The 16,326-nt window shown below is 57.9% G+C and overlaps 1 protein-coding gene across 1 annotated transcript in view; it reads left to right on the top strand.

The window, feature by feature from the left end:
• The window catches only part of PLXND1 (plexin D1), a 73,135-nt gene that overhangs the window by 10,898 nt on the left and 45,911 nt on the right, over positions 1-16,326 (top strand). The window contains exons 3-9 of the mRNA XM_015560347.1: positions 6,972-7,148; positions 9,821-9,952; positions 10,233-10,333; positions 10,431-10,560; positions 11,772-11,949; positions 12,130-12,238; positions 12,665-12,767. Of these exons, the coding sequence (XP_015415833.1) occupies positions 6,972-7,148; positions 9,821-9,952; positions 10,233-10,333; positions 10,431-10,560; positions 11,772-11,949; positions 12,130-12,238; positions 12,665-12,767 (930 nt within the window). The remainder of the gene's footprint in view (positions 1-6,971; positions 7,149-9,820; positions 9,953-10,232; positions 10,334-10,430; positions 10,561-11,771; positions 11,950-12,129; positions 12,239-12,664; positions 12,768-16,326) is intronic.

Genomic DNA, 16,326 nt, shown 5'->3' with positions numbered 1-16,326 from the left:
CAGCTAACAAAACAATGGCTGCTTGAGTCAGCGGCTGTGGCCTTCGTTCCCAGGCGGGTCCTGAGCGGAGCAGGCCCGGCCTGGCTCCCAACATCCGGGCGGCACTGCTGACCCCGCCTCACCTGCTTCACTTTGGGAAGTGGGAGAGCGGCTCGCCCTGGGGGCTCCCCACTCCTCAGGCATCCCCGAGCTTCTGCCCAGTGGCCTGCAGAGCCACCTGGGAACGTTTGTTATGGTGTTGCTGTTACTGTCCCCACTTTACAGATGAGGCGACTGAGGCTCAGAGAGAATGGGGCACCCCACCGTGTTAAGAGCCATGAAACTTGGCACATTAGGGGCCTTGGCTTCTGTCTGTGCGGGGGACACAGCAAGAGTGTGCGGGCCCCCTGCTCCCATCCCCATCCCAGGACAGCCAGGCCTCTGACCTCAGCCTGGGGGCTGTCCCTCCAGACTGTGTCCAGCCCCTCCGCAGGCCCCGGCGTGTTCGGGGGTGGGTGGACACTTGTGTTCAGGGCAGCCTGGCCAGCTGGCCCACACAGCCCTTCTTGACGGTGCCCAGTTGGCCTGGATGACCTCAGTGCCCTGGGCCTGGGTGACCTGCCTCCTCCAGAGAGGGGGTTGGGGAGACCACGCAGGCTTCTCCAGCTCCGGAAGGGTCTGCGTGAACTGCTGTGGTCACTGCCATTGGCCAGTTCACCCTCCTGATTCAGGCAGCCGGGGGCAGGATGGGGAATTACTCCGCCGTGTGTTCTGCGGGAGCCTCTGCCCTTCTGTGTGCCTTCGTTTCCCGCCTCCATGGCTTTTGCTCTCCAGCTCAGGGCCAGGCCTCCTATTGTTCTCTGGCCTGTTGGCCATCCCCTCCAGCCCTGGCCCATCCAGGACGCGGGCGTCTTGATCACCCACAGGGAGGTGCTGGTATTTCCTCTCTGGGTAGCAGGCAGTTTCCTCCTTGGCATGGGGGCCATTGCGAGAGGCCCCCCAGGATGGAGTCCGTTCTGACCTCTCCCAGGGCCAGCAAACAGTAGCCCAGAGTTCTTTCCAAGCCTCCGTTTATCCTCAATGCAGGTGACAGCTCAGTGGATTCCTAGCCCAGTAGGTACAGTGTCCAGAGAGGCCCCACAGACTGAAGTGGGAGGGAGGAGTTTGGGTTTGAGAATCATAGGTGTGCCTTCAAATCCGGACCTGACCATGTGTCCTTGGGTGACCTTGAGGACACTTTCCCCTTTGACCTCAGCGCTTCTGAAGAAGTATGGGGGAAGAGTTACTCAGCTGGGCTTTGCAGGAAGCAACAATCCAGGCCCTTTTGTCCGGGCCTGGCTTTTGAGGCCCCCATTACATTGCACCTGCCTGGTCCCTGTTGGCTCCCTCCCACCGTCCTTGTCTCTGAGGCATCTCCTGGCTGCTCCTCAGCTGTCCACGCTGAGGGAGGAGCGGCCGGGACAGGAGGTCGAGGGAAACAGAGGGGCTGGCCAGACCCAGTAAGACCTTGAGGGCCCAGGAGCAAAGTCTGGGCTTATGTCGAGGGCACTGGGGATCCATTGAAGGCTGTTGAGCTGTAGTGGGGGTTCAGCCTGTTTTGGGTTGTTTTTTTTTTTTAAATAAACTTTTTATTTTGGAGTAATTTTAGATTTACAGGAAAGTTACACGGATAGTTCCTACATACCCTTCCCTCCGTTTTCCCCACTGCTAACGTCTTCCATTACCATAGGACATTTGTCTAAACTAAGAAACCAACGCAGGTAATTTGCTCTCAGCTAAACTCCAGATTTTACTCCACGAACGTCCTTTTACTTTTCCAGCCCCCACCCCCGCCCCCTTTGCATTTAGTGCTTCGTCCTTTGAAAGGTTCCTTTTGGCTGCTGTGGAGGGTGAGTGGGAGGTGCCCACTTAGCCCCAGCCCAGGAGAGGTGAGCGGAGGGCCATCTGTAGTCTGCCGCTTGATACCCCAAAGTGTGCTTTCCGCTCCTGGCAGTGAAACCTCACTTGCCCAAGATCACAGTTCAATAACAATAAAAAAACTTGAGGCAGGAAGATATACAAAGTCCCAACAGCCGGTGTAGTCTCCACCTGGGACGGAACCACGGGGTCTTGCAGCCTGCCATGGTGCCCACCATCGCCGCCTCATCCTCCTCAGAGCGCCACCTGCGGTGCGACTGAGGTTTGGTGGGGTCTGCGGGCAGGATGTGGGAGGCCTGAGAAGCGAGGCTCTCGAAGCTCTTACTCCAACTGGCTTCCTGGGGAGAGAAAGTCAACACAATTACAGCTGGTCCTGAAATCGATATGTCAGAGTTTTAATGGGAGAGTGGGCAGAGCTGAGCTTTGGCACCAGGAGGCAGCTAGCCGGACAGGTCAGGGAGCGTCCTGCTCTCAGAAAAGAGCTGAGACCAGGGGCTGCTGCCCGTCCCATTTTAGAGAGGGATAAACGGAAGTTCTTAGAGGAGTCAACACTAGCCGCCAGGTGTTGTCTGGGCCTGGACACCCGCCTCCCCTGCGTGGCCACACGCAGAGTAGGCGTACGATTGACCCATAGTTTTCCCTTCGTTCTCCAGCACTCAGCCTGGCAGTGTTGCTCTCAGTCTCCCTGCTTGGAAGGGAGCAGGCCAATGCAGTTGTTCACACTTTAGTCAGAATTAGTTTTCTTTCTTTAGTAAATACTCACCCCAGAGCTCCGTCTCTGCCCTGGAGACTACCGGGCACAGGCTACCGTGATAAATGAAGGGGGTGATGGGCACAGAGCCTTTACCGAGGAAGGGGGGTTGTTTTGAGTCACACTTCGAAGGCTGGCTAAAAACGTACTGGCTGGGCATGCCTGGCAAAGGGAACCGCGGGGTGAAGACAAGGGGTCTGAGTGGCTCTGAGGTGCAGAAAGGGCACTGGCCGCTGAGGAAACAGCATTGTGAAGGTTCGGGAGCCCTGGAGGGGAAATGTGGCCCCGTTTGAGGAACTGCAGAGATCGGTGTCTCGCCGCAGAGGGTGGGGCACAGGGAAGAAGTGAGACTGAGGCCTGACCAGTTGGCACGACCCAGATCACAAAGGCCTTGGGTGCCAGGCTTGATACTGAGGACAGCTGGGAGCCAGAGCAAGGTTGGACTCTGGGGAGGGCTGGCCAGTTTGGCTCTTGGAAAGGTGACCCTTGTGGGCCGCAGGGAGCTGCTGGGACAGTCCGTCCCTCCCCCCACCGCCGGGGGAATGACTGTTTCTGACAGGCCCACGCAGAGTGAGACTTGAAGGGAGGCGTGTGCTAAGGAAGGAGTTCCAAGCAGTGTCGTCTGGTCAGAGGGGTATTTTGGGCCCATGGAGCCGGCCTCCCCAGGAGACCAAGTTCGGCTGAGGCCACACGTGGGACAGCTGCCTGGTCCCCAAGCCTGCTGTCCCCGTTTTCCGGGCCAGCGGCCCCTCCCCCAACAGGGGAGGCATTTCCCGCTTCCATTCTTGAGCCAGTTCAAAGCCTTGTGACTTCCCCTGGCGGCGAGGGAGTCAGCTTACCCCTCAGAGCACAGATCATCCGAGCGGCCGATGGGTTACTTCTCCTTTAAAAAAATTTTTTTAAAATTTTATTTTTAGGATGAGAAAAAAAAAGTTGGAGCAAAGGCTTTTTAGAAAATTCCTTCGGCACAGAATTAATGGCTTGTGAACGTCAGGGCAGGCAGGCGAGAGCCGAATTCCCAGCACGCTCCCCCCCTCATCGTCTCTGTTGCCCTGGCCCACAAATCACCCGGAGCTGGGCGCCTGTCCGGCTTTTCCCAGGACCCCCCGCCCGGGCTGGCTGGGGCCTCCCATCGCAGGGCCCAGGGCAGGAAACCTCAGAGGTGACATGGGGGCCTCCAGTCTCCCTTCCTTCCCAGACTCCTGGAGCTCAGGGAGGAAAGTCACATCCTCTGGGCAAAGGTTTGCCATTTTAATTTTAAAACAACTTATTGTTTAATGATGCAAGTAATCCATATTCAGTGAAGAAAAGTTATGTAACCCCGAGGGAGAGCGTCCCTCCAGGGCCTGAGTGCAGACACAGCCCGCTCGCCTCCTCCCTGCAGCTGCGGGGTGGCTCAGGGGGGCCTGGCTGGGGTAGGCGGCTGGGGAGGGGGTGCAGTGCCCCCTCTCCAGGGCTGCCCCAGCTCGGCACACACACAGGATGGAGTGGGGCAGAGCAGGACTGAAGCTGAGGGACGAGAGGGAGCCAATTACAGCTGACCCCTGAACAATGCGGGCTTGAACCACACGGGTCCACTTACAGGCAGCTTTTAAAAAACGTACAGTCGGCCCTCTGTATCCTCATGTTTTGCATCCACAGATTCAACCGAGCACGGATCAAAAGCACTGTTTTGCATCTGTGTTTGGGAGTGAGTGGACGTGGAGGGCAGATCGTGCATTATTCTGTGACGTTTTATGTCAGGGACCTGAGCGCCCTCAGGTTTTGGATACCTAGGGACGACTCGGGGAGTCAGAAGTTATACGCGGGTTTTCATCTGCACAGGGAGGCAGCGCCCCTAATCCCTGTGTTGTTCAAGGGCCAACTGTATATGACCAACGGGGGAATGGCACCTCGGGCAGAGGGAACAGCAAGGGCAAAGGACCCAGCCTGGAATGTGCGAGAAATAACTGAGGCCGGTGTGGCTGAAGTGGACGGGTGAGGGGAGGACGGTATGGAATGGGCTTGAAGGTCCCAGGGGCCTGATGGGAGGGAGGATTTAGGATTCAGGGTTTATTCTGTAAGTCACCAATAGAGGGTTTTAAACGGGGAAGACCTGCTTTGCATTTTAAAGGGCTCACTTGGCTGCTGTGTTCTGGGGAAATGTGGGGGACCGAAGGGCCTCCTGTATGAGAGAATGGCCGCCTTACCCTTAAGGGGTCAGATTCAAACGCTTTTTAAAAATATATATATTTTATTGATTTTTTTACAGAGAGGAAGGGAGAGGAATAGAGAGTTAGAAACATCGATGAGAGAGAAACATCGATCAGCTGCCTCCTGCACGCCCCCTACTGGGGATGTGCCCGCAACCAAGGTACATGCCCTTGACAGGAATCGAACCTGGGAAACTTGAGTCCGCAGGCCGACACTCTATCCACTGAGCCAAACCGGTTAGGGCGGTTCAAACGCTTTTGAGGTAGGCATGATTTGCCCGATTCCACTTTATAATAATTGTAGTGACGATCATATCAGAACAGCAATAGTATCAGCTAACACTCTGAGCATTGACCATAGGCCAAACCTGCTGGGAGTGCTTTTCAATGAATTATCTCATCCCAGCCCCTAGGAGGGAGGTGGTAGAGATGCACCCATTTTATAGCTGAGTATACTGAGGCTTGGAGAAGTGACTTGCTCAGGTCACCTCCAGCCATCCCACGGAAGACTACCCCACTCATGGGTTCTTGCCCAGGGCACCCCAGCCCCACCCCGACTCTAGACTCCGGGCTCAACCTCTCAGGGTTGTGCTGGGAAACAGCCCTTGCCTAGAAGCCCATGAAGCCACAACTATGTTTGTTTGCTCAAGGACAGAAGGACCCAGTATTTATTGTTTTCTTTTGAAAACTAGCTGAGCTTTTCTGCAAATATCACACAGGCACATAGTCAATGGCTTAGGTTTTGCAAAAAGCACAGATAAGCAAAAAAAAAAAAAAAGCCTCACTAAGCTGTACCTTAAAGCCCGTTTCAACGCTATGTTCTGGTGACCGTCTGAGTCCCTGTCCGAGCCTCTGAAGCCCACACGCTGGCCTCTGGGGGCCAGTGTGAGTTCAAGTCTGCCGTCAGGTTCAGTCTGTGGCATGGCAGCTGGTGATCGGGCCTCAGTTTCCTCATCTGTGACGTGTGGCCTCAGAGGGCCTCCAGGGTTCAGGGAATTGATGCCCAGGCCTGGCCCACTGCCTGTTCCCAGCAAACCTGGCATGGTTACTGTCGTGACTTTTACTTTGTTGTTTATGCATCTGTTTTACCAAAATGGCTCTGACATCCCGTGAATTCTTCAACCAGATGCCCTTCTGTCACAATCGGTGCAGGTGTGTGTGTGTGTGTGTGGCACTAAGGGGCGGGAGTGGCTTTTCGGGACTATGTGCCGTCATTTCTGTAGTTTCCGGCTCAGTCCTGTCAGAGGAGGCTGTGTCCCCCATCCGGTCTTCTGAACTGCGCTTGTATCTGCATCCTTGTGGATGTGCACAGTCATCTTCTCAAAGGCGTTTCCTGGGATCTGCTTTGTATTTTTGGAAACTTTGAAAGGACCACCTAGACCTGGAGAAGGGTGGGAAAGGTGGGGGCAAGTCCGGGAAACGGCGGGGCACGGGGATCAGAAGCCGCAGCCCTCATGCTCCTGTGAGGTGGGGCTGGTTTGCTACCCAGGGTGGCACTGGACTGATCTGGATGGTGGGACTGGGGGTTTGGAGGCATCTAGCCTTGATTTGCCCACCAGTAATGTGGGTAGATGAGGGGATGCGTGCTTGAGGGGAGGGGAGGCCTCAACCTGGAGTCCTGTGAGCTGTTGGGAATTGGAGGTGGTACTGGGGTCAGGGCAGGGGGCCTGGGAGGATGGTACCCCATGGTTGCTGTGGGGACATAGCTGAGGCAGAGGATGGGTCTGGTGTGGGCTCCTCTGCTCTGCCAGCCTGTGACCAGCCAAGAAGAGCAGCCTGTTATTACAAGGGCATGAGGGTATGTAAGGCTCCCCCTATCCCAACCTCCCCGCCCCCTGCACACTGACCTGTCCCCTTGCCAGCCCTTCTTGCCCCACCCACAGCTCCTCCAGAATGGCTCCTATGGACCTGAAACATCATCTTGGGGAAATTTTGTGTCTAAAGCCAAGGTCAGGGGTCAGTCTGGGGTCGGGGGCGGGACCCTGCTCGTATCTGGGTCTCGGCCCAGAGCTGGGCCTATAAAGCAGAAGCAAAACTTTAAGGCTGTGGTGCTGAGCCCGGAGATGCACACATGCGGGCAGGGCGCGGAGAAGGTTCTGGGGCCGAGGTCTGATGTGCGGTTTCTCTTCCAGCTGCAGCCAGAGCAGCTGGACTGTGGAGCCGCCCACCTGCAGCACCCGCTGTCCATCCTGCAGCCCCTGAAGGCGACGCCCGTGTTCCGAGCCCCAGGCCTCTCCTCCGTGGCCGTGGCCAGTGTCAGCAACTACACGGTGGTCTTCCTGGGCACAGCCAGTGGGCGGCTGCTCAAGGTGAGGCGGGGGAGGCCGGGAGGGACGGGGGAGGAGGCCGAGGTCCAATATTCACCGTCATGTCCTCCGATTTGCCAGCACTTCAGTTCACAGAGCATTTCCACATCCGTTCCTCCCCCTCCTGCTATGACAGCAAGTGCCCTGTCGTGCGGAGAAGGGAGCCCTCTGCCAGGGGCCGGCCCTTCCCTCCGTGTCTGCGCTGGGGCTTTGAGGCCGTGGAGCTGCGGCCAAGTCTCTGGGCTCTGCCACTTTCAGGCTGTTTGACCCGGGGCAACGTAGTTCCTTTTTCTGGGCCTCACTGGCTCCATCTGTGCAGGGCTGTCAGCCCTGCCTCTTGAGACGGTTGTGGGGCTTTGATGGGGGGAGGCCACCGCCTGGCAAGTGGGGGCTGTCATCCCAGTTCCCCTCACCCCCACCCCCAAGGTGACTGGTTTCCAGAGGCAGTCACACCTGGCCTGAGGTTTCTGGAGCTGGGAAGGCGCGAGGGATCTGATTCCCGGGATGGGGCAGGATGGGGAGGGCCTGGACCTGCCCCCCTCAACCACCTCCCTTTCCCTGCCTGTCGAGGAAGGCAGCTGCCTGGCAGGCCTTCAGTGAGCACCAGGCCCTGGCCTAATGGACTCAGATCCGATAATCCAATTCCCTCAGCTGCCCAGGCAGACGCCACAGGCTGGGGCTGGGGTGGAGTGGGGTGCGGAGCCCAGCCCACCTGGCCCTGGCACCCTTGCTGCACCACTCACGGTGTGGGGGAGAGGCCAGGTGTCGGGGGCTGTCCTCAGCCCTTGAGCCCCCCAGGGAAGGCCCTTACACAGTGGGGCTCGTGTTTTGGGGTCAGATACTTGGATTTGGATCCTGGCTCTGCCACGCCCAGCTCTGTGTCCTGAGTGAGCCTCCGTTTCCTTGTCCGTCATGTGGAAAATGAACTGGGCCACCCAGGACTGTGGTCAGAGTCTCCTGCGATGATGCCTCTGTGTGTGGGACACAACGAGTCTCCGCTACTCCCTGCCCATGAAGCTGCAGTTATTAGGCACCCACTGTCTACCCAGTCTCGAAGGGCACATCATGGGCATTTCCTCTTTTAATTTTCACACCCCTGCAAGGGAGGCAGAGCCATGATTCCAATTTCACAGATGGGGACACTGAGGCTCCGAGAGGGAAAACAGTTGCCCCCAAGTCACACAGCAAGAGCTGGGCTTGAATTCAGGTCCAGCTGGCCCAAAGCACAGACTACCCCTCAACCCACCTCTTCACCCACCGTCCTGCTCTGTGAAGACTCTGTCTCCCGCCAGCCTGGGGTTGAGATCATAATACCCAGCCCGGGCCCTGGAGCACAGTAGGTGCTCAATAAACATTTGAAGGAATAGAAATGAATTGAGTGCCCGCTGGATGCATGGGGGTGGGGCTGGGGCAGCATACTGAACCCGGGCCAAGCTGCCTTGGACAGACTGCGAACAGGCCACCTGGGACTGGCGGTGTCTCAGGGGCTGGAAAAAAGCCTGTGGGAACCTGGGGAGAGAGTCATTTCATTTTGGTGTGTGGAGGGCAGGCGAGCAGCTTTTCTGGAGGAGACACTGGGAGAACAGAGGCTGGCCTCGTTGGCACATGGGTGGGACGGGGAGAGATATTCCAGAAGGGAGCACAACTGGGACAAAGGCCTGGAAGTGGAATTTGTGAGTTGGGTTGAGTGAGTGGAGATGAGGCTGGCAGTAAGTTAGGGTCAGATCATTAGGACTTGCACAAGTTTATTACATAATCAGGAAGGACTCACTAAAGGTTTTAGAGCCCCCAGAGGAGGCCTGGGCAGTAGGAAGCCCCAGGAAGGCCCTGACCAGTGGTACGAGCCCAGGCCTGGTGCCGCATGTTGGGAGTGAGTAAGGCCAGTCGAAAAAGAGCAGATTGAAGGGACTCTGAGGGACACAGAGGGACCCTCAGCTAGAGAAGCTTCCAGGCCCCAGCTAGTCCTGGTTGTCCTCCCGCCTGGACATTGGACCCCATGACCCAGCTCCAGCCTTGGACTCTGGGGTCAGACAGGCCGAGGTTGTATCGTGACTCTGAGGAGTCCTCGTTTTATGATGCCTGCCAAGTCCCGCAGCCTCCTTGGGCCTCAGTTTCCTCATCTGCAAAATGGGTGTGAGGGGGGAGGCATGAGCAGTATGGCCCCATGGGCACTTGGCATGCATCTTTTCCTTCAGTGCTCCCCACAGCCCTGTGGGGCAGGTACTGTCAGCCCCATTAGCTCAGGAAACCAAGGCCCATAGACGGGGAGTGCCTTGGACAACTTGTCCGTTTTACAGCTTGTAAATGTCAAAGCCAGAATCCAAACCCAAGTTCCTGCTCTTAGGCGTGACGCCAGACGGCCTCCCAGAAAATGTTTATGACTGTAAAGCCCGCACGTATTCACAGGGTGGGATGTGTTGGTGAGGAGCAGAGAGGGAGCTCCTGATAGGAGCACAGCAGAGGCAAAAGTGTGGCAGCGGCTGGACCCATCGCCCTTCCGTGTCTGTGATTTCCCACCAGTCCTGGAGGGCCCGAGGGGATGGGGAGGCTGAGCCCCCAAGCCTGGGTCAGGTCCCCTCCGCCCGGTGACAGCTCCCCTGCGTTTGGCCTCCCCCTGCTGTGGGCACCCCCCCTCCCCCAGCACACCATCACCCTGACCACCGCCTCCTCCGCAGATCAACCTGAATGAGAGCATGCAGGTGGTCAGCCGGCGGGTGGTGACGGTGGCCTATGGGGAGCCGGTGCACCACGTCATGCAGTTTGACCCAGCAGACCCTGGCTACCTTTACCTGATGACGTCCCACCAGGTAAGGCCAGTGCCCCGGCCTGACAAGGTCCCAGGATGAGCTGAGCTGTCTTGCTTGCCTGGCTTTTGCACACACTGTTCCTCCTGCCAGGAGCACCTCAGTCCCCCACCTCCTTTGCCTGCTCACCCTTCACCTCCCAATGCAGGGAAGCCTTATTCCCATGTTACCCCCGTTAGAGTGTCGAGCCTCAGTTTCCCCCTCCTCTCATGGCCCTCACAGGCCGAGTCCCCTGGGAGGGGCTGGCAACCTCACTGAGCTGGGCCCCTGCCTCTACCTCCAGATGGTTAGGGTGAAAGTCGCTGCGTGTGCCGTGCACACCACCTGTGGGGACTGCGTGGGTGCGGCCGATGCCTACTGCGGCTGGTGTGCCCTGGAGACACGGTGAGGCCCCGGGCAGGGGCAGGGGCAGGGTCTGGGCCCGGAGGCTGCAGCAGGAAAGCAGCCCACAGGGGTCCTGACGTGTGTCCTGCCGCTCCAGGTGCACCCTGCAGCAGGACTGCGCCAACTCCAGCCAGCAGCACTTCTGGACCAGCGCCAGCGAGGGCCCTGGCCGCTGTCCCGCCATGACAGTCCTGCCTGCCGAGATTGATGTGCGCCAGGAGTACCCAGTGAGTTTTGGGGGGCAGGACCCACTGTGGGGGGTACAGGATGGGGAGCTGCCCTTCACCTGGCACCCAAGCCCTGAGAGGTGGGGATTCCTGCCCGTAGTGCCCCTGGGACCCAGAGACAACAATTCAGTGAGAATGGCTGGCTTTCGGAGCCCTTACCGAGTGTCAGGACGTGCTGTGTGCGTGGCGGTCACCTCTGGTCGGCCCCCCAGCACTCTATGCAGCGGGTGCTCTTTACGTCCCCATTTTACAGACGAGGAAACAGGCACAGAGGGGTACAGGCCGTACAGCTAGGGAGTAGCTGAGCTGGGAGTTGAACTCAGGTGGGCAGGCTCCAGAGTCCCAGGAAGGAGGGGCACATTGTAGGATGGGAGGAGAATGAGCCCCCCGCTCCCCCTTTCTGTCTTTTTCCAGCCCCAGAACAAGGGAGGGGGTGGAGGGACCACCAAGTGCCAGGCTGCTATTTCTCGTTCTCAGAAACAGGTGACTCTGTGGGGGCCAGTGGCTCCCCCCTTGCCTGTGCCCAGGAGGGCCTCGAGCTACCTCAGCCCCTCCCCACCATAGCGTTGGGGCAGGAGTCCTTCCAGACCCTGGCAAAGAGCTGGGGCAGAGGGACAGCAGGCCCGAGGCCCACCCGCCCTGCCCTCAGTGACCTCTCTGGCGTTGGGTGTCCTCACCTGTCCCCTGTTTCAGACAAAACCCTGGCCCTTGAGGGACTGACACGCTCCTGGGGTGAGAGAAAATGAGCAAGGCAGATGGTCAAGATGGTGGTAAACGCCACGGAGAGGAAAGCAGGACAGAGAGAGAGAGAGGGGTGGAGATGGAGTTGGGGGTGCTGACATTTTAGGGTGGGGGGCCTCCCCGCAAAGGTGACATCTGAGCAAAGATGTGAAGTAGGTGAGCCAAGCCGAGTATCTGGGGAGAGTATTCTGGGCAGAGGGCACGGAGGTGAGAACGAGATTGGAGGGTTGGAGAGAGTATTAGCGGATGGGCCCAGAGAGGTCATGGGCCAGATCTTGCGGAGCCTCCTTGGCTACTGTAAGATGAGTTTCATTTTGCAGACAGGGAGACTGAAGCCCTTGGTCACATGCAGGCTGCAACCTAGAGTCCTAGCCACGCCCCCACACCATTGGTTCTCCCAGGGTGGCTAGGTTGGGGGCGGGGCTATAAGGGGAGGGCCTGCCCCCCAGCTAAGGGTCCTTCGCCTCCAGGGCATGATCCTCCAGATCTCTGGCAGCCTGCCCGGCCTCAGTGGCATGGAGATGGCCTGTGACTACGGCAACAATATCCGTACTGTGGCCCGGGTCCCAGGCCCTGCCTTCGGCCACCAGATCGCCTACTGCAACCTCTTACCCAAGGACCAGTTCCCGCCCTTCCCGCCACACCAAGGTAAGCTCTCCGTTCACTGGACTGTGGAGACAGCCATCTGGGGTCCCTCAGATGCCCAGCCCCGAAGGGGTGCAATGGTGGATCTCAGGCATGAGGGTCTTTATGTCACAGACTCTGATGTCAGTGGAGACCCCTCTACCCCCTTGTCCTTCTCCCCCTGGATCCCCCGATCCATTCCAGACCATGTGACCGTGGAGATGTCTGTGAGGGTCAACGGGCGGAACATCGTCAGGGCCAATTTCACCATCTATGACTGCAGCCGCATCGGACAAGTGTACCCCCACACGGCGTGAGTGGGGCGGGGGCTAGCTTCCAGGTGGTGGGAGGTTTTCGCTCGTGGGGGAAGCCTTTGGAAGAAAAATGATAGTGTCCTAGAGGCAGAAAGGCCCCCTCAGCTGTTCACTCGCCAACTCATTTAGACAACAAACTATTCTCACCTCGGTGCCTGGGCTCTGTGAGCACCTAGGCTGGTCGGGGCAGAGAAAAGTGCTGTGAGTACTCTTCGTTTAGTCTCCTGAAGGTTCTGCCTGCCCATCCCCTTCTTGCATACCTCTTGCGGTGGGGAACTCACTACGCTACGGAGTGCACAGGCCTTCCTGGCAGCTCTGATGATGAGGACGACCTTCCCTGGTGTTGGGATCTGCCTCCTGGGTTGCGGCGGTGAGGGGCCGGGGCGGAGTAAGGGTCGGGAGCTGAGTATCCCCTTGTCTTCCAGCTGCACCAGCTGCCTGTCCACACAGTGGCCCTGTTTCTGGTGCACCCAGCAGCACACCTGTGTCTCCAACCAGTCTCGGTGCGAGGCCTCACCAAACCCTACGGTAAGCCAGGCCTGGGCTGCCCTCTGCCTCCACTATTTCATCACCTCTTTTTTTTTGTTTTTCCTTTTCATTTAACATGTTGGAAACATTTCCACGTCATTAAATTTTCTTCTTTGGCACCAGATTGCACAGCTGTGCCGTGCCGGTCACGTGGCAGCGCATCTCACCAGTCCCTGTTGTTGGGCGTGCTGATTACTTTTTGCATGCCAATGCGGCCAGGGCACCGTACGTGTCCTTGACTATTCCCTGCAGACCAATCCTTAGAAGTGGCACTTTGGGGTGAGAGTGTGGCTATATTTTTTACACCCTTAGCTCAGCTACCCTCCAGGAAGCCTGAGCCGGTTCGTACTCCCACCTGCAATAGGAGGGCCCCTTTCCGCACATCGTGCCAGGACTGACTAGGGTTTAATTTCACCTTTAATATTTCAGCAGCCCTAGGGGGTCAGGGAGTAGCAGACTGGTGATTTGAATCCAAACCCCTCTTTCTAAGACCATTTTTCTTCCCGTTTCCCCACATGAGCTGGGCTGAAAGGCCCGTGGCTTGGTCTCCCCGTTGGCCCTGGGCACCCGGAGTAGGGGTGCCAGGCTCTTCCTGGGTGGAGAGGGCACGCTGCGTCAGGAACCACATGTCTCCAGGCTCTTTTGCTCATGCAGGTCCCTTGGGCTCCACGGGCTGATTCTGCACTGGCTATGGGCCGGGCCCGCCCCCGGTGCTACGGGGTGAATAGGCTTAATTAATGGTACCAGGGCCAGGTGTGGTGGTAGAGTGGGGAACGGGAAAAATACAAGTGGAAATGCGGCATACCTTTTATTGGTTGTTTCTGGGGTGAGTTCACTTGCAGGGTGACCTCTTACGTTTGCCCCGAGAGCCTCCCAGGCTATTCCAAGCCGTGTGCCAGGAATGACCAAATGGGGTGCTGGAGACTTTGGCTGGGGTGGTAATGCCCAGCCAGGTGGGATGACTGGACTGGGGATGGGGGACCGCAGGGTCCTGAGACCACAGCTCATCTCCTGTCAGACCTGGCTGCCGGCCCTCTGTTTTGGATGAGGGCTGCAAGGGACCAGGGTGAGGTCCTGGTACCGGCCTGCAGTTCATCTCTCTAGGAAAGGGGTGTTTCTGCCCATTTTCCAGATGGCACAACTGAGGTAGCCAATATGAACCAGGGGCTGGCTCCCAGCAGGAGGAGGTTCCTGGGGCTCCGGTCTAGACATTTATCCTAGGAAGCAGCCCCAGCCTCTTGGCACTGGACTCGGAGACACTCGTCAGGAATCCTTGAACCTTGTCTGCTCACGCTCTTCTGGTTCCTGCCCCTCCGGCCTGAGCCTCAGACGGGCTTTGAGGAAGGGGAGTCCACCAGGAGCAGTGCCTGACTGAGGGCAGTGAGGCAGTCATGTGGATTTCTGTGCTGGGCGAGAGCCAGTGGAGGCTGCGTGGCTAAACCACAGGGGAGGCCCTAAGCCTCTGCAGGACGTTGGGATTTCCAGCCTCAACTGACCAGGACTCCTGCTCTTGTTTGGGGTCCACATCTTCCAGCCCCGAGTCCGGGGCTGTGCACATAGCAGGGACTCAGTGAATGCCAGTGGGAAGCATTTGAGCTGGCAGCCTGTCCCTAGAAGGGTGGTGGGGTGAGGGGGACCCAGTCTCAACCCAGTGTGTTTAGCATTTATTAAATATCTGTTGTATGCCTGAGTCTGGGCGCTGGGAGAGAACCCAGTGAGGCACAGTTCTGCTCTCCCCATCGTGAGCCAAGACCCGAGTTGTGAGTTGTGGCTGTGTGGCTCTGGGCCAGCCACCAAACCTCTCTGTGCCTGCTTCCCCATCTGTAAGATGGAACCTTCTTCAGAGGCTGCATCTGTAAGGGACTGGCTTCATCCTGGGCACATAGTAGGTGCTCAGGAAAAGGCGAGGTGGGACAGGAGGACTTCTTTGCGAAGGGCCCTTTGTGCCAGCAGCTCACCAGCCTGAAGGTGTTTCTTTGGCGGTGCCCTCATAACCCCCTCTCCCCCAGACCTGTGCTCGGTGGGTCAGGAGGTGGGGTGGGGGCACAGAGAGGGCCTGTCTTAAAGGATTATGGTAATCCAGCAGGAGAAGAGGCAGCCCCCGCCCTGCGCCTGCAGGAGGCCCTGACCGATGCTTAATTTGCCATCTAATTGAGTGCCAGTTAGCTGTGGAGGCGCCATGCCTGTGGTCGGCAGCAGGCACGGGGTCGGAACATCCTTCTGGGCCCCTCAGGAGCTGGGAGGAGGCGGTGGTCGTAGCCAGGCCTGGGCGGTGTCCCTGGGAAGCAGGTGCTAGGGCCGAGTCTTGGGTCACTTCCCTATTTCCTCCCAGGCCCCAGAGGAAGGATGTGGGGGCGTAGAGGATGCTGGGGGCAGGGTTTCAGCTTTTCCGAGAAGAGGGGAGAGAGAGAAGAATGCGGCCACATCTTCCACTTTCAGTTGTCCAAGGGATGGTGTGGCCTCCCTGAGGGTGGCTTCCCCAAGGAGGTGTGACTTCAGGCCTTAGGAGCAAGGAGGGCCGGCAGGTGGAAGGGCGGCTCCCTTGGTGGGGAGCCTGGAGGGACGCCTTCCTGAGCAGCCAGTGGAATGAGGGGTTTGGTCGGAATGTGGGGCAGTTTAGGGGGAGGATGGGACTGAGGAGAGGTAGGGTGAGGGAACAGGTCAGTGGGGTCAGGGTCCCTGGGCCGGTCAGTGCTCCTTTCATTGGGATACCGGTTCTCTGCCCTTGAACTTGGGAGAGAACATGGGAGAGACTGTGAGCTCCCGCAGAGGGACAGGTCAGGCCCTCTGTGAAGCAGCACACGCTGGGCTCACGTTGGCTTATTGTGGCTCCCCGCCTTGCTGCCCAGCATCTGTCCCCACTGCCCATCTCCCTCCTGAGCCTGCAGGCCGTGCCCGGAACTTCCTCCAGCAAAGGGAGAAGCCACTTGGCTGGGTTTGGTTGCAAGTAGGGAAGCCCTAGTGCAGTGATGGCGAACCTATGATACGCGAACTCATTTTTTTGGTTGATTTTTCTTTGTTAAATGGCATTTAAATATATAAAATAAATATCAAAAATATAAGTATTTGTTTTACTATGGTTGCAGATATCAAAAAATTTCTATATGTGACACGGCACCAGAGTTAAGTTTGGGTTTTTCAAAATGCAGACACACCGAGCTCACAAGGTTTGCCATCACTGCCCTAGTTCAAGCTGGCCTCAGCCCCAACGGGATTAACTGACCCATGTGAGTGAAAAGTCCGGGAGGTGGCATCACCGTCGGGCACAACTGGATCCAGGGGCTCCAGCAAGGTGGCCGGGCCCTCCCCAGCCCTCTGGGTGGGCGCCATGCTCAGCAGGTCATCCCTCCTGGCAGCAAGATGAGCTCAGCTCCTTCAGGCTGCTCCCATCCGGTAGCCCTGGGAAACAAGGAGAGCTTTCATTGGTTCTGGCTGGGGTGGCTCAGTTGGTTGAGCACCGTCCTGTGCGCTGAAAGGTTGAGGATTGATTCCCAGTCAGGGCACATGCCTGGGTTGTGGCTTTGATCCCCAGTCGGAGCAGGTGCAGAAGGCAACCCAT

The sequence above is a fragment of the Myotis davidii genome, unplaced genomic scaffold (genome assembly GCF_000327345.1).
Source record: "Myotis davidii unplaced genomic scaffold, ASM32734v1 scaffold73, whole genome shotgun sequence".
NCBI lineage: Eukaryota > Metazoa > Chordata > Mammalia > Chiroptera > Vespertilionidae > Myotis > Myotis davidii.
This window is presented reverse-complemented; position numbering and strand designations above follow the sequence as displayed.